Source organism: Tachypleus tridentatus, chromosome 4 (genome assembly GCF_004210375.1).
Source record: "Tachypleus tridentatus isolate NWPU-2018 chromosome 4, ASM421037v1, whole genome shotgun sequence".
In the NCBI taxonomy this organism is placed as follows: domain Eukaryota; kingdom Metazoa; phylum Arthropoda; class Merostomata; order Xiphosura; family Limulidae; genus Tachypleus; species Tachypleus tridentatus.
In genome coordinates, this window is record NC_134828.1 from 102,788,595 (window position 1) to 102,814,739 (window position 26,145).

Genomic DNA, 26,145 nt, shown 5'->3' on the forward strand with positions numbered 1-26,145 from the left:
TTTTCTTAAAATACAGAATGATAAATCACATCAAGAAGTAAAGCAAACAATTATCTCTTTTTGCTACAACCTTTGTACTCAGTTATTGCTGGACACAGGTTGCTAAGCTTTTTACAATTTTGCACATGGAGAGTATCAAACAAATTTTTTTCAGATTTTATATATACACTTGAGTAACCAAAAAAATCATAAATAACTGCATTGATACCATAGAATACCACTATAATTTATTAAGCTTAGTAACTAAGATGTATTTAGATTTAAAAAATATGAAAGTTTGAGCACACTGAAGACATAACATACCTCCTCGAAAATTTGGACTGAAAGAACATGACAGCCTTTTCACAGATTAAAATTCACAAACATCTAATTTTAAACAGTTCTGCATTCAATGTGTCATATGACTCACTGAGATCTATATTTAAATGTGTTATGGCATTTACTTTTAAATTAAGAAATTAACTTGTATATGACATTAAAGTTTGAATTATAATCTACAAATCTGGTTCCAAACTTATTGACATAAAGTTATAAACTGAATAGTACAACGGAATTTTGAATGCAAGTCAACAAACACGACATGACCTTTGACTCCTGACCCACTGCGAAAGGATTAAAGTAATTTAATTATGTTGATAAATATGTAAAGAATATTTTTCTAAGCTCCTAAAAAAATAAATTTATAAATTCTTGCTTTTTTGTTAGAGTTCAACAATTAGTTGTATTGACTAACTGATCAACTGATTAGTAGTGTTAGTGCAGATAGCCCTCATGTAGCTTTGCAAAATTCAAAAAACAAACAGTATCGTGTTCCTATGTTATCTACAAAATAAAAAATTAAAACAACAAAAGGAAAATAAGAGATGGTGACAAGTGTTGTGAGATAGTTACCTTTCTTCTGGTCAGCAGTTACAAATTAGTAACAGAAACAAGCAACTTTAGGACCTTAGCCATAATAAACACAGAGTGAACAAATTTGATGGCAATATTTTGATTACATGACTATTTTCACAATAAACAATTTAATTACAATTTCAGTTGTTTGTTGTAATAATTTGAAACACTGATTTGATTAGTTGATTGTTTTTTGGGACAATCAATGTAATCAGAATTTTGATTCATTGACTGTTTGAATAATCAGAAACATGACTTTCTATTTGATCAGTTTAATCATACTTTTAATTAACTGATTAGTTTATGAGACTAATCAATGTAATCACTACTCATGAGATATAAATTATACTGCTCAGCTCCATGTATTTGGACAAAATTTTTGAAAATGTAAGTGAGCTAAAATAGTGTTGATCAAAATTATTCCATTAAATCTTGCCTCCCAGTGGCTCAGCGGTATGTCTGCAGAATTACAACGCTAAAATCCAAGTTTCGATACCCGTGGTGGGCAAAGCACAGATAGCCCATTGTGTAGCTTTGTGCTTAATTCAAAACAACAACAACAACCATTAACTCTTTCAGCACACACAAGACACTGGGACTGGCCTTGTAACCAATTTGTGCTTCTTATGGTTTTCATGCTATAACTTTTAAATTACTAAACTTATGTTAAACAAATTTAGTAGGTTATCAGTAAACTTTAGAATACTTTCATACACAAAATATTAAATTTGTTTTATCAAGTCTCAATGTTATTCTCATGCTTTTTTTTTTTTTTTTACTTTTTTGCATGTTGCCTCTAACATGTAAAATAATTTTTCTTTAAGCCTAAAAATACTTTTATGCATCAGAAAATTTTTGAATTCCACATGCAAAATCCTTATAATGTCTAGATAATTTTATGAAACATTTCTTAAGAAAAAATTATTTTTTACCTGTTATTTTCACTAACATGTCCATGTAAAGATATAACAGGAAATAAATATAAGTTATGCCTTTTTCATCCTACAATGACAACAAATTATGACATGAAAATATAAATGTTCAAACTTAAATCTTGTAACGTCATGCATTAATATCTATTTTTTATTTTTATTAAGCTGACCTTTCATCTGTACCTGGCTAACAACATAGAAGTTACTATACTATGTACTCATGTAACCATATCCAATAATATAAAACTGACCTTTTACTAAGTGACCTGTCTTGGCTGTGTTTTAGTAGATTAGTATTTTGTAAAATATACTATAGTCACATTTCAGTTATTATGTATTACACATGTATTTAGATCACAAATATTTTGAAATAAAGTATTAAACTTATTATTCTTGAAACATAGAGCAGTAAAAAAGCAAAAAAGAAGTACAGCAAACAATTATCTCTTCTAGATATTAATTTTGTACTTGGTTACTGCTTGACATACATTCTAAGCCTTTTCAAATTTTGCATGTGGAAGATGTGAAAAGAAAATGTTTTCTTAGGTTTTACATATATTTGAAATAACCCAAAAAATTGTAAGTTACTATATCGATACCACAGAATTCCATTATAATTCATAAATCTTAGTAACTGAGCTGAGTTTGGGTCTAAAAATACATGTAATTTGAGCAGACTAAAATCACAACCAATCTGCTTGAAAACTTGGTTCAAAATGACGAGATGGTGTCCTAGCACTTGAAAAGGGCTGAAAAAGCCACAAGAGGAATTTCTGAGCTTTTGATAAGTTATTTACATGTCATATATTGAAGTGTATATAATGGACAATTTCCAAAAATAAACAGTGGTGAGAAGGGCCATTGCATTTGATTCAATGCACAAGGGATATCTCGCAATATAAGAAAGATACAAGATTATTTTATATTCTAGCTTGTCAATATTGATAATTTGAGTTCCTAATTTGTACAAAACTATAGACTTAATATTTTGAAATTACAAATATCTTATACCAACCAATGCTACAATCAATACTGTATGACACTTGACATTTAACTGTTTTTTTTTTTTTAATATTCACTTTCAAGTTAAGAAATTGAATACTGTATAATACAAAAATTTTAATTACAAACTACAGTTTGATACCAAAGTTACTGACATAAATTCTTGAAATAATAGTTTAATAAAATTTTGAATGTAAGTCAACAAACATGATAACAAGACCTTTGACCCAGAGAAAGGTGTACTAAGTTAGTAAAATTCCAGTTCATATCATGAAACACTAACATACCCATAAAATATGTGATCAAATTAATATCCTTCTTGCAAAACTTCTTTGAATGCAGGATTTCAAGAATACAAATAATTTCCAACAAAAATCTATAAGTATTTGTCTTAAGTCTAACATTAGTTAAGTCTTTATTAAGTATGGTCTGTATTTGATAGAGAGATAAACTAACACTTAACTTTTACCTTAGTTAAGACTAAACTCTACAGAACTATCACCTGTAATCTAAACTTATACTTTTAAAAAGGTTTTATAAGCTTTTAATATGTTGTTATACAAAATGTCTACCAAGTTACATTTACATCCAATGAAATGACTATTATTATTATTATTATAAGAGATCACTCAGTATCTGAAACCCAGATACCCAGACTCACAACGATGATGATAAACATCACAATTTAATGAGACCTACACTTATTGTATATTTAATGTTCCTCATGATGATAAACATCAAAATTTAATGAGACCTACACTTATTGTATATTTAATGTTCCTCATGATGATAAACATCACAATTTAATGAGACCTACACTTATTGTATATTTAATGTTCCTCATTAAAACCTGTCTTACATAGCACCAATGACTAGATATTAGATTTCAACCCTCGACACAAACTCCAGTTTTCTCTTCTGCATGATAAAACAATCCTCTGGCTTGACAAATATTAACTGGACGGTGTTTTCTTATAGCAAAGCCACATTGGGCTACCTGCTGAGCCCACCAAGGGGAATCAAACCCCTACTTTTAACACTGTAAATCCAGAGACATACTGCTGTACTAATGGGAGGCATATCTGGAGGGATCCGTAAAAAACATTTTTCTTCTTTTTTTCCACAAGCGAAGGAGATGTTTTAAAAAGCATTAATAAACTATATTTTCAGGTACAGTCAATCTGACCAACTCTAAATTTGTGAAGCCATACAAAATAATTTTTACTACAACTGAATTTATTGTGTGTATTCATGAAATCTGACATATTCTTAATAAAAATAAGTCTGTTGCACACACACACACAAAAGCAAAGTTATTAATAAAGTATCTGAATAAAGATTTGTATGACTAAAGAGTGATTTTCATGCTAAGAATAAAATTACTTCTCTTCATCTTAGTTTTCATATTATCTATATAATGCATAAACCATTGTAAATGATTTTGTTTTGTTAGCAAATGTCCTAAATCAAATTTACAAATCACTTGCTAAACCTGCTTCACACCATAACAGTCACTGTTCATGAAAACTGATTATACATTTAGCACCTACACCATAACTAAGTCTGTCGTACCTCACCTGGCCTGATGAATTCTACCATTGGTGGACTGGTTATTATTCTCCTACCCTAACCCTACCTGTACAGAAATCACTAGCATACAACAAAATGAAAAGTTAAAAGTGTGATATAAAATTATTAATGCCTTTTTTTTTCTGCACTGGTAGTAGTATTATTCAGAATGTTCCAGATTATATTTCTTAGCAGTTTCAACTGCAAATCTTTTAAAGTCTGCTTTCTTATAATTTTATGGTTTGTTTGTTCTACTTTGTACTTATTAGAGTAGTAACTCTTACATCAAAAGTAATAAATTGCAGTGAAAGACCATTAACTATTTCCCAAACAGCTGACATACACCACATTACATGAGCATCATGGTTCACACAGCACTGTAGCTTGTGAAATTTTGGACATTTCATTTCAATGAAGTTGTGCTAGACTAAACTGAGAAATTACAAATTTCAACTTTCAGTTACTTTTGTTAGAAACATATAAAAAACACACAGAGAAAACAACTACAATTTGTATTTACATCTCACAAATATGGGTGTCAAAAAATACATGTAGCTTTTAAAATGTTCATAGAGCACACAATATATATTAGATACTAAAACACAATGTCTCAAAACAAAATTTATTCAGCTTACTTATCATGTCATAAGTAGGTTAAATATTACATTATTATTCAGAGCAGCAACACATGATCACTACAAGTTATTTCTTGACTAACAGTTTACTATGCCAAAAGTGAATAAAGGTTTACAAGATTTGTATAACAGGCAATTTGTTGTTTCTGTGGTTATAAACATATCCACCATCCCTCTTTTACTTGGCCATCAACATGATACCATTTGTTGATTATACCATGGAGTATGAGAATGTATGTAAAATAACTAAACCGACTCTTTCCACATGGGATCAGTCAAAATGACTGCTCTTTTAACCACTAAAGTTTACATATTACAACCTTTAATAAAACTATGTCCTGTAGTTATTATAATTCAAGTACCTCTCTACCAAAAGTACAAGTTTGTTAGTTGGTCAATGTGAACACAACTGTGAAAACCTTCAAACGGAAAGAAAATAAGAATATACTTTTCAAAAAGGTTTTACTGTTTTTGCCATTTGGTAAGTTAAAATTTTCTATGGTCATAAATAACACAGTAACAAACATTGAAGCAATTTACTGGCAATCTGTGAAACAGACAATGTAACAGGAGGGTAGGGCAAGTTGGTTTCAGTCTCTGACTTGTATAACCACCTCCCCCAATGAAATAAATTTTACATTATAAAATTAGAATTTACCATAATAATATCTACATTGTAAATTTGTAGTTTGTTACACTAAGGACATTAAAATAGGGATGATAAAAAAAACAGAAAACACTTAACTAAGTGAGCAAGTGAATGTAGTACAGACAAGTCTTAGAATATAATTTATTATCCTAAACAGAAGTAATGAATACAGTTTCATAACAGCACCATTTAGTTGTAATATGAATATATGCTTGTGTGCTAGTACTACATTTAAGAACTGCTTTAAAATTCTGTGTGACAAGGGGTACAAAGCAGAAGAAAAATGAATTAAATACTGAACAAAAAAAAAGATGTTTTGGACTTTACTGATAAAAGGTGAAAGGCACCTCTAGCTGACAAATTTAGCATTACAAGGTTAACAACTGGAAATTTAAACAAAAACAGAGGTGTAATTGTAAAGGATCTGGAAGACAACTGTAATTATGACAGCAACTGAAAATTACGGAAGACAGAAAATGAATTGGTGTATATCTTTGATTCAGAATTTTCTGAGAAATGCCCTGCAATAAATATTCTGGTCTCCAAGTAAATGTTCCAAACAAAGGCAAAAAAAACTTCTGAGAGGCTAACTTTGAAAGACTTCCACATCAGGCTAGAAATGGATGGTTAGACTTCTTTAGGATTAGAAATAATATTAAATTGTGATCTCTGTGTGGAGAAACTTAAGATGTGGACTTAAGTGCAGATGAAAATTATAAGCTGAAAGATTAAATTTTCCTGTAAGAAAATTATATTTCTGCTTCTGCTTACCTTCTCTCACACTTTAGCTTTATCCCAACAAAAGGTTATCTTCTTTGCTCATATAAGCAATGGTATAAATTTTATAACACTTGCTGCAGTATTTATACCCCACTATATTACCCAAAGTGATTTTTAATCTTGCACCTCTCTCCACTTATGTCAATGCACCCTCTATTCTCAATCCATATATAAAAGTTACACAATGTCATATGCAAGCCACAAGAATTATGAAAAGAGTGCATGCAATATCCTAGAGAAACTCATAATACAATAAACTAAACTCAGAAATATGGAACCAATTCACACCTTGCTCAACCTGAAGAAACAAAAATCACCCAGTCTTGGATCAAAATCCTAGCTCCTAAACCTGGCAAACAAAGTAACACATCCTGCTCCTGGAATTACAAGAAGGATGTAGAACAAACAAAATTCAACCAATGGTTCACAGATGAGACATTCTACATGCAGAATTAAGAGGAGATTTAGAACCCTTTCTAAGATTATGAAAAGTATGAAAATGCCCAAAAAAGAAAGGTCATGCTCACACAACCATATAGAAGTGTCATCTCTGAACTAAAATTATGAGGAAGTCTCTTGTATAGGCTGGACTGACTCCCCCTATCCAACATCTGGGAAAATCATCCACAGTTAAAGATGGGAGGATAACAACCTTCATCCTCCTCTCCTTCAATGAAATAAAGAAAAGAAACATCATTCACAAGAAATAAATCATTGTCCACTACTACAACAATTGGAAACAGAGTGGTAAGAATTCTCTTGCTCTGCTAGTAGAGAGGTGAGGGAATGCAGCGAGGAATCTTTAGGTATGATGGCATGGAAGCAGTACAATGGATGAACTACATTTTCTATTTTTGAAAAAACCAAAAACAACAACCCTAATTTGTGCAATCCAAAATTATTAGGAATGGATAATATCTATTTATACTTTATTTATGATAGTCCATGAATAACAGTTCATTACTATATGTGATATTTGATAGAGAACAACAGTTAACCAGCTACACAGTGCAAAGGCAGTCTCATGAAACTCTTGATCTTAACATTTAGTTATTAGTCTGTTGGTAGCTAGTTCAGATTTGTAAAAGCATACATGACCAGGCAACTCTCACCACTGAGTTGGATCCAAATAAGAACAATGAGAAAGTCCCTCAAAAGGAAAGAAAGGAAGTTATTCATCTCTGTCACAATAAAATCAGGGCATATAGAAAAGCCAAGTGAGGTAGCTGAAACCCATCTATGGAGGAGACTGTCTAAATCATGCAATATAAAAAATGTTAAATGTGGTTCACATACAAACCTGTGTAATTCAATCTAGTGGGTGTCACAACTGAGCTGCTAGGGACATCAGCAATGTCAAACTTGATGAGATAAGACCCAAAGAAGTTTCTGCTCTTCAAATGAAAGACCAAAGTAAGCTATTCAAACAAACTGATGAATACAACTTGTCAAAGTGACAGAGGATAATTCATGTAAAATTGAAAGATAATAAAGGATAAATAATGCTTCAGTGCAATTCATATAATGTTGGAGAGCCTGAACGTGAAATATGATCCTTATCCAAAATGGTTGTATAAATCAGGAATGGAGGAAAGGTAGATAGGAGAAAAAGCCCTATTTGCTGTAATTTTAAGTAGAATAGTTCTTGTCTGGATACAACAGAACATAGTTAGAATGGTATAGTGTACTGTTAACATGGAGTGCAAACACAACTGCACTTCAACCCTACTAGCAAATTATAAAAATAAACATATTTCTACAGATAATGTATGGAAAACCACTGTGGTATTTCTGTTAGGAACCCAGTAAGGGCAAAAATGGCAGACAACCAGAAATAATATGAAAAGTGATGACAAAATTGGAGCATCATGTACAAAAATGAAAAGAGCTCATAGGGCAGTCTCATACAGGGCAAAAGAAGAAGTCACCAAATCTCTGTTAAACAACCATATCAGAGATTCAGAAATATTTTCCACAGTGGAACAAGAAGGATTACACCCATGACTAAGAGACCACTGAGGACAAGTAAATAATTTTCTCTGGTAACCTTCCAAAGAATGGAATGTGTTATTAAGGATGCCATTCAAGATGTAAATTGCTGATGCCATGCAATGGACTGCATAGAAACTGGGCTTGAAATCTAATAATGCTGCTTGATAGATGGCCAGGGAGAATGGGAAAGAAGATGTTGACACTACTGAAGATAATGGAAAAGTTGAAACCAAGGCTGACCCAGCCAATGTGGTGCCACCAAAAGAACTCAACAGGACATAGAGCAAATAAATGTTGGAGCATTATACAGCAGAAAAATTAGAAGTAATGCACAAAGATGAAGACCTGTCCGATCTTGCCCAAGAACCTTTACTCTCAAAGCCAGGGGATGAGGTATAGGAGATCAGAAAAACAGGAGCTAAGCATTCCAACTCCCTCAAGTAAGGCATCTTTCTTCCAAAGATCCCAGCAAAAAACAACCAAGACACCAAGGAGACCACAAGTCTATACCATGACCAAAGTGGAAGTCAATAAGTGACTAAGATCCTTCAAAATTTGAGCAGAGAACTTATGATAGGTCTCAGACAACAGTTGCAAAGATGGTAAAAAATGGAAAGCTGTTTTGAGTGGCAGACAAATTTTGAAAAACAGATCCTCTGCTTCCATACTGGAAGAGCATCTAACCTCTGAAAGACCAAATAAGGGTTCATCAGGTGATGAAAAGCCATCATATGTTGATCAAATAAATGAGGACAAGGCATACAGCACCTTCACTAAAATGATCTGCAAATCTCGTATGTACTGAAATATCTGGCAAAGATGAAAGGACCAGGTAATAAGGTGACAAGTTTCTCCCAATATTGAAGATGAAGATTTATAATCCACAGTAGAAATACTCAAAACATGACAAACAGGGCATATTATTTGGAAAAAAAAAAGTTTAAAGAGGCAAAATGTACATTTGAGGTTTGTTACATATTACAGTTTGTCCCAAACAAGCCCTGAAACTGTTAAAATATAATTGAAATTTAAAAGTTAATTAAATGCTGATATTATCAAATTTATGGTGTTTGCAAACAAGAATGATACAAACAGTTTTCTTTCTTAAAGCAAATGTATTTTAATATACAAACAACAATACAATTTACAATAAAAGGTTATTACAAATAGTCATTACAAATAATGATTTACATACAAAAGTTTTACAAACTTACAAACACTTGAGTCTTCTATCTGGGAACATCCTTAATATACTACTGAGGGTTCATGATGAGTGAATTAATTTTGATTTGATATTGGTACAGTGCACTTAACAAAGAGCTAGCTATCTCTTCCCTGATCACGAGAGTTTTGTACAGCTAAAGTTATATAACATCTTTGTAAAAATACAAATATCTGATATTAATCCACTGAAGTTAAACAACTTGTACTGTTTGAATTATAACTGTCCCTGATCATTGTCTGAGGCTTAATAAACATTAATAAAGTTATAGCTTCCAAGGTTTATAGTATATCAACTGTAGCAAATCAACAAAATATACTGTCTCTTGGCACATTTCATTGGTTACATTTTATGAGCACGAGGGGAGTTTCTAAAATTCAGCTTGCAAAATAATAATGCATTTTGATACACACATACATTTTTTATTATTATTATGCTTGAAAAATCTTCTACAACGTTACTGAGTGAGAATATCGCAATATACGTTTAAAAGTACAAGTTACATGAATTTCTAAATATAAAGTTAACTTACACAAATGTAATATTCAATGTTTAAAGCACAGTTATTTTAAAACAATGATTATTTAATACACACAGAGCTCACTGTACATTTGTGACTTGACACTATTTTAGAATTGTGCATTACATAATATTTGTTTTAAAATAATTGTGTTTTAAATGTAATACAAATATTCAGATTGAAATAAATACAGAATAGTAGATCTGTCACATGTTCATAAATATCTATCTCAGCAAACAAGGAGTTGGAAAACTAGTCTAAATTTTCACTAGTTTACTCTTGTTCTTCCACAAACTCAGTCTCAGAGCCAACAGGAGAAAAACAGACTGTATATATGACTCTACCTCTGTGTATAAGGAACTGTATGTCCTCTGTAAAAGTATCTGTCCAAAGAAAGGGAAACATGCAAAGAAGGGAAAATTGCAAAAGAGAGGCTATGTGTCTTCTTTTGCTGGATTTCTAATTAAGAGAAATTAAAACCTCTCGCAATTGGAAACACTGCACAACTTCAAATATTAAAGAAAGAAATATGTAGATGTACAATGTTTACTTGTGATACAGTGTTATAACAAGAAAGCAAGGTAACTTCAATCATTTTTCAAGAATGACTGAAATCTGTAAATCAGAAAATGAAAACAGAAAAAGTTTTATTTTAATAAATAATACCAATGGTCACCTAAACACAATGGATTCCAGTGACATCATTAAATTTCTTCCTTCACATCTTACACTGGCAGTTCAACCACTCAACCGAGACATATAAACTACCAAACTTTGTTACCAGAAGATGATGATATGGTGTCCTGCATCAAACATAAAAAACAACAAAACTACCCAAAATTTATGAAATCTGTGACAGTATTTGATGTAATTCATTGGATAAACAGCACATGTAGTGAAGTCTCATCAGAAACAACTGTGAAGCATCTTTTGGAGTAGCAGTTTCTACCAAATGCTTGAAAATTAGGAGGAAAACTAAGGAGATAATAGTATAGAAGATGCTTTGTATACAAGTTCATCTGAACATACAAAGTGAATTGCTTATTGTGAATAAAACTACAGACTTTAAAAACACAGTGATTCATCACAAAGAAATGTTAAGATCAGTTGATGGCATCACTGAAGAATTCCTTAACAACTCTGAGTAAACAACTTCCATTGGTATTGATAATGAAAATTCAAATGAACCTACAATGATCTCCTGCAACATATCTTACAGTTAATGACATATGCTTCTGCTTACCATCCAAGACAGACATTTCTGAATATATAAATACTGAAATGAAATACACAGCAGCAAAAATAAAAACAGAATATACTAAAATAAGTGACTATCTTGATTGCTATAAAACGAAGGAACACAGCAATCTTTTTAAGTCAGTAGACACAATTTACTATGACTGAATAAGCCTAGAATTTTTTGATGTACAGTACTTTAAAAGTATTTCATAGTAATTTGAAAACAAAAACAAATTTTAAAGGAATTATATTTTTTCTTGGAAGTTGACTACCTGTATAAATTGGCCTCTTCTTAACTGAACCACAATTCGTCAACTTAAAAGTTTTAGCTTATTTCTTTTTAAATTAAAAAGTTATACTTAAAGAATATAGCATTTTAAAATTATGAATTATAAACTGCATTTTCATGCCAAGTTTAATGGCTTACATTGACAAAAAAAAAATCAATGATGAAAGTTATTCACACCAGGGGTAAGAATCAAAAAAAGGAAAAAGTTTGTCAGTCAGGTATTGTGTTCAATACACAACCAAGGTTCTTTGAGTATTCACTCTTTACTAATTTGTGGATTTAATGTGTATAGAAAATAACACAAACTAATTAATAACCACTAACTAAAGCTAAAAAACATATAATTAAACCTAAACCATAACATTTAAGCACAGAAACCTGTCATTAACTGGTCTGATAGATGATTTGAAGCTAAGAACATTTCACAGAAATGACTGTTGATTGTGAGAAACTAACTGCAGGTAAACACACACAATACTAGTACTTTACACATAATAATTATGTGTGATACTCTTTGTCTGGTCTTCTTATTCTGTACACAATTAACTTAGTAAGTCTTAGTAAGACTCCATAGTTCAATATTCTAAACGAATCTCTAGTTTAGAAGATTTGCTGGGTGAAGCTCTGAAGTTAATTCCCTTCACCCAAATATATCACAAGGCCAAGACCAAACTCAGTAACCTGCATCATAAATGACCTAGATTAGCCCCTGAAGAAGGAGGTTAAAGGCTTGGATATTATCATTTGATGGATGAGTTACAAATTTATCAAGAAATACATTACTGAATTTCAATAAGAACTAAATATCTTTGATTGGTCAAACTAGTCAGCAAGTTGTTTATAAGAAATGTTGAAAATCTCACTTCATGACATGTGACTTGAGATCATCACAATCAATCAAAAGCGGACTAAGTGAGACTGAGTTGTACACTTGTCATATGACTACATTCTCTCCTGAAAATCTAAAAGTCTTGATATATGACACATTTTATAAGACCAAGGAAGAAAATGTGTGGTTTACTTATTTTCACCTTCAGTAAAAATTGTGACCATATCTGCATTAGAAAGCAACAATAAAGCTACCAGCTGAACTTGCAGAACACCATATCACAATTTACATATACACCAATCCCAATGTGAAGTTTTTTCAGAGTATTAACAAAACATTGAAGTCATAAAAACCTAAGTCATGTCTTAGTGATATATTTGTAGTACATCTCTGCAGTAATTGGTAGCTTTTTGTTTTGACTTTGTCTGTGGCTCAAAACATCAATCATACTGACTTTTTAATATATACCAGTCCTACTTGTACCTGTATTTTGCAGAAAAATTCAAGTTTTTCACATGGTTTCTGATGCATGCTTACTGATAGTAAATCTGGTACAACAATAGTGCAGTATGTCAACAACCAAAATATAAAAAAAATGAACAATATTATTTATAATTTGCATTTTGTTATTAACTTCCTAATTTAAATATTTTTTGCTTATATGCAATATTCTATGATGTTTATTTAAAAAACACAATAGGTCATTTCTGGCATTAACAATTTCCAACACTGAAAATCTTTTTCTGACATATGTTTACCTCCTCTCACATGATAACTTTCCTCAATTTGTGTTGCCCTCTTTAAGCAAAATTTTGTTCCCTGCTACTCTTTAGACTCTGATCTAATCTCACATGATTACACATAATATAGCTACACTGTAGCATGCAAATGAGCATTAGCAGACTGACACACCTCCTGGTACAGTTGAATCTCTTTATACTATTCAGCACAATCATTACTTCGAGAATAAGCAAGACAAAATGCACTGGATGTAGAGAGGATGAGTGGGAAATGTGAGAGGAGGTAAGTCTCTATTGGAAATACATTTTCAGTGTAGGTAAAAACAATACTTTACCTCCTCTCACATAATAGCTAGAATCCCACACTGAGGGGCCTGTGCAAAATTTACCTGGATAAACCCACTTTGGAAGGTGCCCAAAGAGAAAGTATGGACTGTGATAACTTAAACCATGAAACTTTAAGCACACCCATGAGAGACTGCACCTCACTGTACTTGAGTATATTTGTTACTTACAGTGAAGATACGTGTCATAAAGCTGGATGGAAAGGAAACACGTCCACAAGCTCTACTGAGCTAGCAGGCAATGTCAACCTGTATGAACAAAAGAAGAGTGAAGAAGTCCAAGAGCTCCCAAGCAAGGTTCCACTGATCATGAACACCCAATGAAAATAATACATGTGTAAAACCCCAAGGGATTAGAGATTTCATGAAAACCAAAGTCCCAAAAAGAAAGAAAATCTGTCACATAGTGAGAGAAGTAATAGCTCCAATATCTCACAAACAAAGAGGAGAATTCTGAGTCCTACAGAAGTAGGAGTTAAGAAACACCTCCAAATAAAATATTCAGTCAGAATGAGATATCACTTCACAAGTTTGACCAGCCACCTCCTGAAGAAGAAAAGTGATATGGCTTGGCTTGTTGGAAAGGAGCAAAAGAAGACAATCATGGCAATGGTGAAACCACTGTCCCAAGTTGTGAATGAGATGAGCAAAGGACCAGACCACACAAAAGAATATAAATGGAGCCAATGCCAGACCAAATTTGGAACACCCAACCCCCATGAACAACCAAAGGATAACATCTGGATGCAAAGGAAATAGGGATGTGTAGCTAAGCACATCAGTCATCCAAAAACCTGAATTAAACAACCATCTGAAATCAAAAAAGACTCCATGGTGACAAGGGAGATTGAAGAAGCAGTTTAGGCTCAAGAGATTCATAATAAGATGCTAATCCATAGTCTACTTGAGGACGATGAATATACTGAAATAAAAACCCAGAAAAAAAAAAGATACACCTGTTCGATAGTAAGCTTCTGCAGAAGGTCCAAAACTTCCTCTCAAAGATGCTGGCAATAAAGGAGATACACAGGAGGAGAGAAATAAATGGGAACTAGAGACAAAGTAGGAGTCAAATGAAAATTAAGTCTATCCACCAACATCCAAATCACCCAACAGTCTGCTACAAAAGGATGCTAAGTGTCACCAAACTGGGACAGATATGCCCCACTGTGTCTGAGCCTTAGGGTTTATCACCAACAATACTGATGTCTTAAAAGGGGATAATGAAAGATCTGACAACTAGAAGCAAAGATATGGGTAAGTGGGATAGGGAAGGGAGAGAATGCTAAAGTATGAGAAGACTGAGAAAACCAAGAAACTAGAGAGTAAATGTAGGAGTGTTGGCATATTGCCTCTACATGAGATTCTAAAGTATAAGGGTGACCTTTAAAAAAATATAGGTGAAGAAAATTAGTCAGACAAATGTGCATATAAAAAACATCACAAATTAAAGAAAGGAATTATGTGAGAGTTCATGATACTTGACCTACAAGTTTTAGCTAAAACTTTTGTCCTGCATCCAGAGAACGTTTTTATCAATAGAACACGTATACATAATAAATAAATTTTGTTTTAAATACACAAATACCCTTAAAGTGCCATTTCACCTTTTTTTTTCTTAATAGAATATCAGACTTCAATTTTTTTAACATACCTTGATCAAGCTTACCATCAGGAAAATTTGCTTCAGCCATTTTTTTTTGTCACCGAAGCATCCCCTCTGCCTATGTTTATAAGTAAAAACAAAAATTAGAATTACTTCAAATTTATTTTAACCTTTTACAGATTTAATCAACTTAAAAAGTTTTTCTGGTTCAACTGAATTTAGCCTTTTTAATAAATATTCAAAATACATGTACAGATTCCAGGCAAAAATAAACTCAAAACATTAAATTCAAAATCCAACATATCTGTTATTAAAAATCCCTAATTAACTACCACTTAAAATGAAATAATTCAAAGCAGATATACAGATATTGTACTTTCTCTAATAAATGAAGATAAGCAGAACGTAACTGAATGACAATCTCAAAATGAAAAATGCATACAAAAATATTATCGTTAAATTATTATGCAATTTGTTGGAAAAACATAGATTAAAAGGAAAAAAGAATTTGTTCTAAGTAGCCATACCAAATTATAGCCAATAATATAAACAATTCCAATGAATTTGAAGGTTTTAGTAAAATACATTCAATGCCCAACTCTAGCTGGAACAAAATTCTAATTTGACCAAACATAATGAGATATCATTAAATTTATGGCCAAAAATAATGTTGACAGTGGACACCCAATTTTTTATGCAAGAATGTCATCAGAGTGATGGTACAAAAAGTCTTTACTTTGGTGTATATAATAAATACTTCTTTTTGAAAATGATTTCTTGTATAGTTATCTAAATTGTCCCACTTTTCAAATTAAGCAAATCTATTAAAACTTGCAAACAAAACCATTTAAGCAATTTCCTAAGTTTCAGAACTTGTGACATTACAAATCAAGGAAAGCCATTAACACAAGTCTCGCTCATTAAGGCACAGCTTTAAGAATATTTTGTATACATACTTGTTGCTCATTGTCAATTGTCACAAATGTTGATTGTGACAGAAAAAAGTATATTTGGTGGACAATGTCTTATGACAAGTTCTCTGGTTTAGAGGGTGTTTCCTTAGAATAGATAATCATTAATGCAGTCCTTTACACCAGAACAAGTTAATTTCTATTCAATTAAGGACTGATAAATCATATGGATGATGTCTTTTGAAACTTTATTAACCTGAAGATGACTTCAGAAAGTCAATACATTGTTCTGTACTTTAATTAAAGTTTTAATACCTATACCAGCTGTTTTTAAAATAAATTTTTACTTAGAGCGGGTTTCTTATCATCATGAATGTATTTAACTTGTTTCTGTAAAGTCCATCCAAGATTGCAAACACTATCACTAGAGCTATTGGTTCATTAACTAAATCAAATTAATTTCAAATTACCAATTTGTTTGTATATTATTCACTATTAGTGTAGTGCATCACACTGAATAATTTTTTCTCATATTACAAGATTTGATGTAAAAAAAAATAACCAAAACAATTAAGTGAAATGACTAATTCTCTACATAAATTACATAAGGAATCCGAACAATAATTAATAGGATCACCTGCAGTAATAGTGGTATTATTTGTGATCCAAACTGAAAACAGCCATTAACACAAGCAAGATAGTGTGAAAAGTTTACTGATATGCATTTCAAACATGGGTAATGTCCATATAAATCTAGGGTTAAAATTGTATGGGTAAAGAGCTTCTTAAACATTTTTCTAATGTCATTATCAATAAAGTTACCATTAAATGCATTATACTTCAAATATTTGTAAAAGCTTTTTTTTACACAAAAAACAACAAAACTGCTACAATCATATAAAGAAGATTCACAAAATATTTCATCAGGTCAACATTAAATAATATGGAAACAGATCTATCAAACAAAAATAAAAAGGTTGTGGTGTACACCAATTTTAAAACTAACTCATTGATTTCACACTAAAACTGCAAAAAAAGTGGACAGAATTATATTTATATTTTGGTATTTAGTCTTCTTTTAATAAAAGAATTCACTAGCATGAATTTGAAAAACTGCATGTGCATAAAAAACATGTTTAAAATAAAGCAACTGAAAATCAACATGACCTTAGAAGTTGAAAAATATGAAATAATAATACCTTTATTTCTTTCTCAAAAGACTGTAGATTATATAAGAGAACTATAATTATTTATCCTAAAAACATCTGCTTCTAATTCTTTCACATTTTTTTTTCTTACTGTAAATAGAGCTAGCTTTTTTTTTAATAGCAAAACCTCATCTGGTTATCTGTTAGGTCTGATGAGGGGAATCAAACCCCTGCCTGATTTTAGCTTTGTAAATCCAAAGAGTTACTACTGTCACACCAGGGGACACTGTAAGCAGAGCTTAGGTAAACAGATGATCAGGTGAAAATCATTTGAGTGCATACAGTGAGCATCTTCATCTGACTAACAGTTGTTTACTTAATTTTTCATTTAAGTTTTATCTAAACTAAGAACTTCTAATTTTTATGTTTTAGTCATCTTTGTTAAGAAGTATTAATGAAACATATACATAAAAAAGAGGATTTTATCATTTATTTCAGCTTGAGGTAATTTGTACTCAGATGCAGTGCTTCAGTAACCCTACTTTTTTTCTCATTAAATTGGTTATCTAAAAAATAACTCATAGTTTTCAAAGTATGCATTTCAAAACACAAGCACTTCAATATAATGTATCAGGTTTTCTAATTATGCTATAAATAGCTTAAAATAATTTCATTACTGGTTCACTTTATTCAACACTCATCAAGTTTTGCTTGAAAACTACAAACAGCACAAAAAACACAGGGAAAAGTCCTATATTTTTTAACATTTATGTTCTTTGCTTTTTGTTATAAAAGTAACAGTTAAAAACTTTAAAAATTAAATTGGATTAGATAAGATACAGAAAAAAAAATAAAATTCTTCACAAGATATGAGCATACAGTAAAATGAGATTAATAAACACTGTTCAAAGGGCAATAAAACAACAAAATTAATTATAAACAGATATAGACTGTTAGAAGTATTAAGCAATTTATGATAAACAACTATGGTTTCCTGTTGCATCCTGCAGTCAATTCTAGAAATAAAAAACAGGAAATTTATACTTATTTTGCTTTTGATGGTTATTACAAGGACAGTCAAATTGATCAAGAACAGATAAATTATAAAGTTTAGGAGGAAAATATGTTTGATATTTATTCAGTTTTAGAATTTTCGCAAATAAAATTTGAACATTCTCAGATAAATAAAAGTATTTTCAATTTTAAACACTAACTCAATACAGTGAGACACATATTCATTAAAAATGCTTATTTAAAAAAAATCTTATTTTTTGTATACAAATAGGCTTGTAACATATACTGACAGTAACAGGTTTGTAATGTTGACTAGCCTGCCCACTCTTGAAGTTTGAAACACAAAACCAACCAACAGTTCTAAATGTTACCAATATAAGATTGTAAAAAAAGTTAATTCAATCTTGGACAGAGTTTATCCATAAATATGATGAGTTTTAATTCTGCTGTGAAAATAATGAAAAACTTTTATTTTAAGGATGACACCACTAGGAATCACCAATTATCAATTTATCTTATTGCTGCTCAATAGTTATATATATATAAATATCTGTGTGTGCATGTGTATATGTTAAAACCTTTATCTCTTCACATACCAAAAATTAATACATTTTCAATAAATTCTTACCTTTAATCACATTTACAGCTATTGTTGATTTGATTGCACAATGTATAGAATGTGGTTCAGTTGCATTTCAACACTCACATAAGAATGCAATAGTCCTTCATCAATAGGAGTGTGAAAAACCCTCCTACTGCAGCTAACCCCATCTATGCAATTGAACCCAATCTTCACTTTGAGATAAGGCATGAAAAATAACACCAGAGATAAGTATCTACTGGTAATACATTTTCAGAGTGGGAAAATATTAACTTTCAATACAATTACTTACCTTCTTTCACAGTCACAATTAGAATCCCACATCCAGTGTGGAGGGACAATTGTAAAATTACCTAAATGAGCACACTTAAAAAACACCTGAAGAGCACCCACAGAGTCTTCCCTCTCTAGGGAATGTTGTACTTTTAAGCAAAATATAAACTCCATTCCAGACCAGTGACACTGGGGAACTCAAAAGGTCCATGTTAGGAGTAGGATCTTCAACCATTCATCTAGAGTATAGAAACTATAAAAAAAAAAAAGAGAAGCCTACATCATGTGTCCAAATCCAGTACAAGTTGCAGCAAGAAACCCCAGGAACTTACATATGGACAATGTCAGAGAACTGAAAATGCCACAAGGAAAATGAATTATCATCCAAAATTAATCATCACTGAAGAAGTAAGACTGTGGTAGAAGAAGTTACCAACCCACTTGCACATAATGACTTATGTTGGTGAGTCCAGCTCTAACAACAACTAAATGCCCAGGAACCAATAGCCAGACAGCAGTAGGAAGAATGGATCCCAGCAAGAGGTGCCAACTGCAAAATTGACAAAAAAAAAAAAAAGTCCAGTTAGAACCAGCAGTATCTGGAATAAAATTTCAGACTCACAGCAAAAAGATAGTCATGCCTTCTACAGAAGCAGAATGCCACCACCCTACTTTTAACTAAGTGGAATTCTACACATTCTGGAAGATTCCTCCACAATCTTTCATCTCAGCAGCTTGGAACTAGTACATGATAAGGACTCCTGCACTGGAAAAAAAGAAAAAGAAACATATTGGAAAGTCTGGAGGAACACATTGCTGGAGAAAGTGCAAGGATCACCACAAAACCCTATTTTGAAAAACAGACAAATCTCAATTCCAGTAATCTAAAGAACACTAGAGATGAGCAGCAATCTATTTCTGCTTATGTAACTGCACGAGTGTAAGGTTCAGTATGGACATACTTGTAATGTAATATACCAAACGGAAGAGTCTGCAATTGGTCTTGTAGAATACCACATCTTCACAGCAAGTGTGGTGAACCTCATAGATCTTGTAGTGTGAATTTAGAATATCAGTATATCTGGACAGCAATCACTCACAACAGACCAGAATCCATAAAAAAAAAAACTTCCCCACCTAGATTTGTATTGATATATGGAAAATTACTACAAAAGGAAACTATATCTAGCTGAGTGGGAAACAACCAGAAGGTGCAAGTAGCATGACTCAAAGGCACAGAAAGTAATCCACACGTCAACCTGGTTATTCTCCTCCAAAGAATGATGAAAATGAACAGGCAAGATCATTGGTAGTTGACAGATCTGATAGGGTGAAACACAGAATAATTGGCACGACTCAGAAGAAATGGACAGAGCCAAAAAAACGTGCTGTGCACAACACAATCACCATAAAACACAGACCATACACAAGAGATGATCCAAAATAGAATGGAAGTACCATATAATATGCACACATATTTTAGCAAAGAATATTTATGTGAAAAACATTTGAGTGTATCAAAGCATTTTTTTTGTCCTTGAATGGAAATCTTATAAAAGAGCAGAATTCACTGTTAGCCTCTCCAGGGTAAGGAGATGCAAGAGATTACTTTTCAAATGACAACATACTTCCATTGGTGTTTATTGCAGATATCAGTGTTCCCAGTGAGTAAACTGTACCAGCCTGACATAGCAGTGACAAAAAAATTCAAGAGTATCTTTGGCAAGTGAACAGTTTAAGAACTCTATTAGAGAGCAATGTTCATGAGAATTCATAAATACTTACTAGTTACAAATGAAGTACCAAGTAAACTGTTCAGTTATACTGACATTAATTGACTTGGATTATTATTACCTACTATAAAATCCACTCATATATTTAGGAAACTTTTTTCAGTAATTATAACAGTCATGTATTCTTGTACAGATTAATTTTTATATTTTAATCTACAGTTGTCTGGTGAAGACAAGAAAGAAAGAAACTTATGGAGGGCAAAACTAAGAAATACATTTTTTTTTAACTTTACATTTTAGATGCAGGAAGAAGAACACCAGAGTGCAGGAACATAAGAAATGAAATTGAGTAACCCTTACCAGGTGATGAAGTGCATCAATCAACTGAATGGCAAATGCATACATATGGAGAGCATCCAATTGTGAACATAATTATTAGAATAACTTGGGGTTAAGAAACCATTTCATGGGAAGAATCTCACTGAGATGGGGCAGACAAACTGAGACAAGTTTGAGGGCACCTGATTTGTGACAAGCCAACAAACAAATGTGCTGGCTGTGAGCCCAGAAGAGGAGCTCTAGAATGGTGTGATGTAAGAGATGGTTCAGGGTCAACTAAGCAACAGCCAACTCAGAGACACTCATCAATAACATTACCAGTCAACAGAAATCTCAATGACAACCCACTTCCCAACAATACTATCACTTGCTGACAGACTTGTTGACATAGGGATATATTGAATGTACCAGTAGTGCTGCCAATAGTAGGCTAGGTGAGTGCTTATAGCTATCAAAGTAAAATAATTAGCTCAACATTTTGGCAAGACTGTAGATTTTTACTGTAGAAATCATTATTATGTCATTTTTAGTTTTTATTATAAGATATCTATAAATACATTAAATTTAAATATTTTTTATTTTTTTCTTATTCAGTTCATTTTTGGAGTATAAATTCAACATCTCACAAACTTGACTTACTTTCATTCTTCATTATTTTATCTAATTTTACAAGATATAACTCAATAAAAATTTAGTTTTCCAAATTTTCATCATGTCCGAGTTTGTACCTTCACAAATAAATTACTAATATACGCATGTATGTAAACATGCATGCACCCCCCTAAGTAAACCTCAATATAACAACAAATCCATCTCGTGACACAACTGTCAACAAGTTCATTTTTCAACTAGTTGCATTTCAACAACTTGTCCAGTCGATGATCTGTCTTTCAACATAATTTACTGTTACTGAGTTGGTTTTTCACCCACTTGCCACCAAACCACAAGTGGCAACCACTAAGTTGTCAGAATGAAGCATAACTGTCATGCTTTGCAGATATGAAAAAACTGAACCATTGCCCAAAACTAAAAGACTAAAGTGAAGACCTACCTCTTCCTGAGACTAATTATCAAAGATCTATGTACTTCAGCATGCTACCCATCTTGACAATAACGTACCTGTGAAGGAATACATAAATATCTAAAAACAGGTACCCCCACTGTCATGTTACCCCTCTCTAACCACCAGAGGATGTTGAATTTAAATGAAACAGGAAAGGATGTATGTAAATCCAGAAGGTCCCCTGATAAAGTTCCATTGATTTTATAGTACATATTGCAAGAAATGTATATGGATATGATCCAAAGAGATAAGAACTTCGAGTGATGTCCAATAGAGACAGAACCTCTCTTGCATGGAGAGAAGATACTAATAGTGCCATATTAACTGAAACCTCTTTTTCTCACAGGAAAAGAGGATAATGTTGGGCTCAACTGAGTATGATATTGGGTGGGATGGATATTGGACTTCATCTAGGTAATCTAGCCTACCTGAGAAGCTTTTCTGGTGAGAAGTTTGGTGTGTGTGGAAGAATCTGTGAAGGACAGAGTCTGGAGAAGTCAACTATCCATATAAAGATGAAAATTGAGCCAATGAAACAGGAAGAATTGGGCAAATGAATGGACTGCGCTATAGAAAATTTATACTGCTGATACTAGCTTAAAAGGAAGAGATCAGAATTGATAAATGTGATCCTTGTAAACAAAACACAGATAATGAAGTGAAGCAATAGGAATGGTGAAGATAAGTATCAGAAACTTCCAATCATATCATTCAAAGCCCTTGAAGAATGGCCCATCTGAGAGACAGGTAGGATTCTATGGTAAACTGAGCCACATTAAGAAAATGACTGAGATGGAAAAGAACAAAAACAGGACACCAAAATCAGGTCTTGGAGATGACAAAAAAAGTCAGGAATAGAGTCCTGAAGCCTATGAGGGAAGAAATGAGATGAGGTATATCGTGGGAGGTTTGTGGAAAAGCCCTTCTGTCAAAACTTGAATGTCTCGAGGGTTTGTTAAATGATAATATGCAAGAACATGAGCCCATGCAGTATGTGATAGCATAACATTCTAATCCCCTGCACATAATTGACCTGCAAAACATTCAGCATGGGCCTCAATATCAGGTAAAGGGAGAAAATAAACTCAGAACTAGGTATTACAGTTAACAAAGAAGGGTGGGATCAAATGGCATGTATGATAAAAATAAAACACAATGTACCTGTAATATCAACTCTACAAATGTTGGCTGAGGTCTAGGTTCTTTAACAGGCTGAGAGCATGCATGCACACCAAAGAAGTAGGGGGAGGCCATCCAAATCCACATCAACCTGACCTAACACCTTAGGTACTCACAGAAGTACTTGTAAACCAAAAGATTACTGAGCACACATGAAAGAAGCTTCTCCCACCAAACTATGGATGATACTTTCTCCACTGTTTTAACAGGATGTTAAAAGCTGGTGCTGTCAGTTACCATTTCAGTCATAATATTAAACTATGAATGCATAAATACTGATTGAGAACTGGAACGAGTTAAAAACAGGATTCACATTCAAATAAAGAAATCCATCTTGATAATGAATTATAAACAATGCTTTGATATTTGAAAATCCTTAACTGAATATTTTCAAAACACACTAAAGAAGAAAAACAAATGTTTGAAATCAACCATTGGGTCTTAACACCTTTATGCCAAATCAAGAATTCAGCTATGATATGTAGGTTTTTACACTCCTACTGATGGAGAATTGTCACGTGCTGATTTGCGTGTTTGAACACAGCCAAACCACATGGTAGAAGAGGAGGGTTTCCGGGTTATTAACAAACAAAAACTTCGGGCACTAGAGGCCAGTCAAGTCAAAAATAGCTATGATCATCAGGAAAGGCAAGTATTCATATTGAAAACAGGAAATGATTTTTGATGATATTAATAAGTTCAATGTTGCAATAAAATCTTGAGTTGTTGAGTGCAAATCTTGTTATGCAGCATCTTTTGTTTACAAAATAAAAATACTTCATCAAGTTGTTTAAGTCTTTAATATCTCTACCTGTTCGATATTACATTGTTTCTCCATTGTCTGAACATGCATGTTTTTCATATAGTAACTATCTAAAGCAAATGAAAGACCAAATTTTGTGAGTCACATGACATGCTAAATGTAGCATTGGTTCAAATTAAATGTTTGTGATATTTGTATTCAAAATTACATTGAACTAATATTTTACGAATTTATGCTAACAAGTTTGGTATCAAACTGCAAGTTACAATTCAAGTTTTAGTACTACATATCAGTTAATTAGTAAATATCAAAAGAACACACCTAAATACCAATTTTTGTGAGTCATATGATATGCTGAATGCAGAACTGGCTTAAATTAAATGTCTGTGATATTGAGATACTAAGTTTACAGTTTCATACAAATTAGGAACAAGTTACTAATACTGATTAGCTAGAATATAAAACGAGAACTACTACTTGTTGAGATATGGCTTATGTACTGGCCCTGATCATATCTTTTCAATTTTGGAAATGGTCCCTCATATACACTTATGTTAATATACAACACGTAAATAACTGAAAGCTCAGAATGTCCCACTAGTTGCTCTCTTAAACATTTTAAAGTGCTAGAAATCCATCTCATTCTTTCAAACTAAGATTTCAAGCAGGAAGGTTGTGACTTTAGTCTGCTTGAAATTACATATTTTTAGACAAAATGCAAATTGGTTACTAGGTTTGATAAATTATAGCAGAATTCTATGGTATCAATTTATGGCATTTTGGCTATTTCAAATGTTTAAGTAAATCCTAAACAATGATTTACTTTCACGTCATTCATGTGTGAAATTAATAAAAGCTTAATAACCTATGGCAAGCAAAAAACAAGTACAAAGGTAGTCATAACTAGAAGAAATGTTGTTTGCTATAGTTATTCACTGTTCTATGTTTAAGTTTGAAAACTTATCTGTAAGTAGTAATAATGTATATATGTATATTATGCACAACAATTGAAATGTGGCTATTTTACAAAATACTAGTCCACTGAAACATAGCCAAGGTAGGTCACTGCGTAAAGACTAAAGGTCAGTTTTATCTTACTGAATATGGTAACATGAGTACATGTACACCATATCATTATAACTTTTGTATTGTTAGCAAGGTATGATTGAAAGGCCAATATAATAAAAATAATACATATATATACATACATACACAAAAACTTACGAGATAAAAGCTACTTGGAGTAAACATTTGTGTTTTTGTGTTATAACGTGTAGCCATTCTATAATGACAAAAGAATAATTTATATTCATTTCCTAATTTTTATGGTGATTATGAGTTTGGTCAAATTTACAAACCCTATATAGATAGGATAGAAAAAATAACACACAAAATAGTCTTACTGAAAACAAATATTTGAAATGTATTTAGGAAATTTTATAGATTACACAAATAATATTTGAGATTTCTGGAATGAAGAATATTTTTTTAATCATAACATGAAAATCACTTTACACTCAGACTAAAAACTAACCAGACTCAATATTTTCCAAACTAATCTTTAATTAAAAAAAAATACTTTATTAAAAAATCTGAATTTCTGTGTACAAATGACTAATTTTTGCTAAAAGTCTACCAAATTTTGAGATGGTACAAATGCTGCATCAACTTATAAATACTTATGTATACTGTACCAAGCCCATCATGAAAGGGTTAATAATACATGTATAATATGGCTAGTGTTCTCCAGTCAGAATTTTGTAGTATTAGAATAGTCAAGTGGCTTTATATTAATATTTAAGCAATCACAAAGACAAATCTACATATTTATAAACTCTCATCTGTAACATTATTAATGTACGTTATTTTATGTAGTGAA

The 26,145-nt window shown here is 32.0% G+C and overlaps 1 protein-coding gene across 2 annotated transcripts in view; it reads right to left on the reverse strand.

Annotated features, from left to right (window-relative positions):
- The window catches only part of bigmax (helix-loop-helix-leucine zipper transcription factor bigmax), a 48,016-nt gene that overhangs the window by 19,860 nt on the left and 2,011 nt on the right, over window positions 1–26,145 (reverse strand). For both annotated transcript variants that reach the window (XM_076500240.1, XM_076500239.1), the window contains exon 2: window positions 15,291–15,360. In XM_076500240.1, coding sequence (XP_076356355.1) covers window positions 15,291–15,330 — 40 coding nt within the window. In that variant the 5' untranslated portion in view covers window positions 15,331–15,360. The remainder of the gene's footprint in view (window positions 1–15,290; window positions 15,361–26,145) is intronic.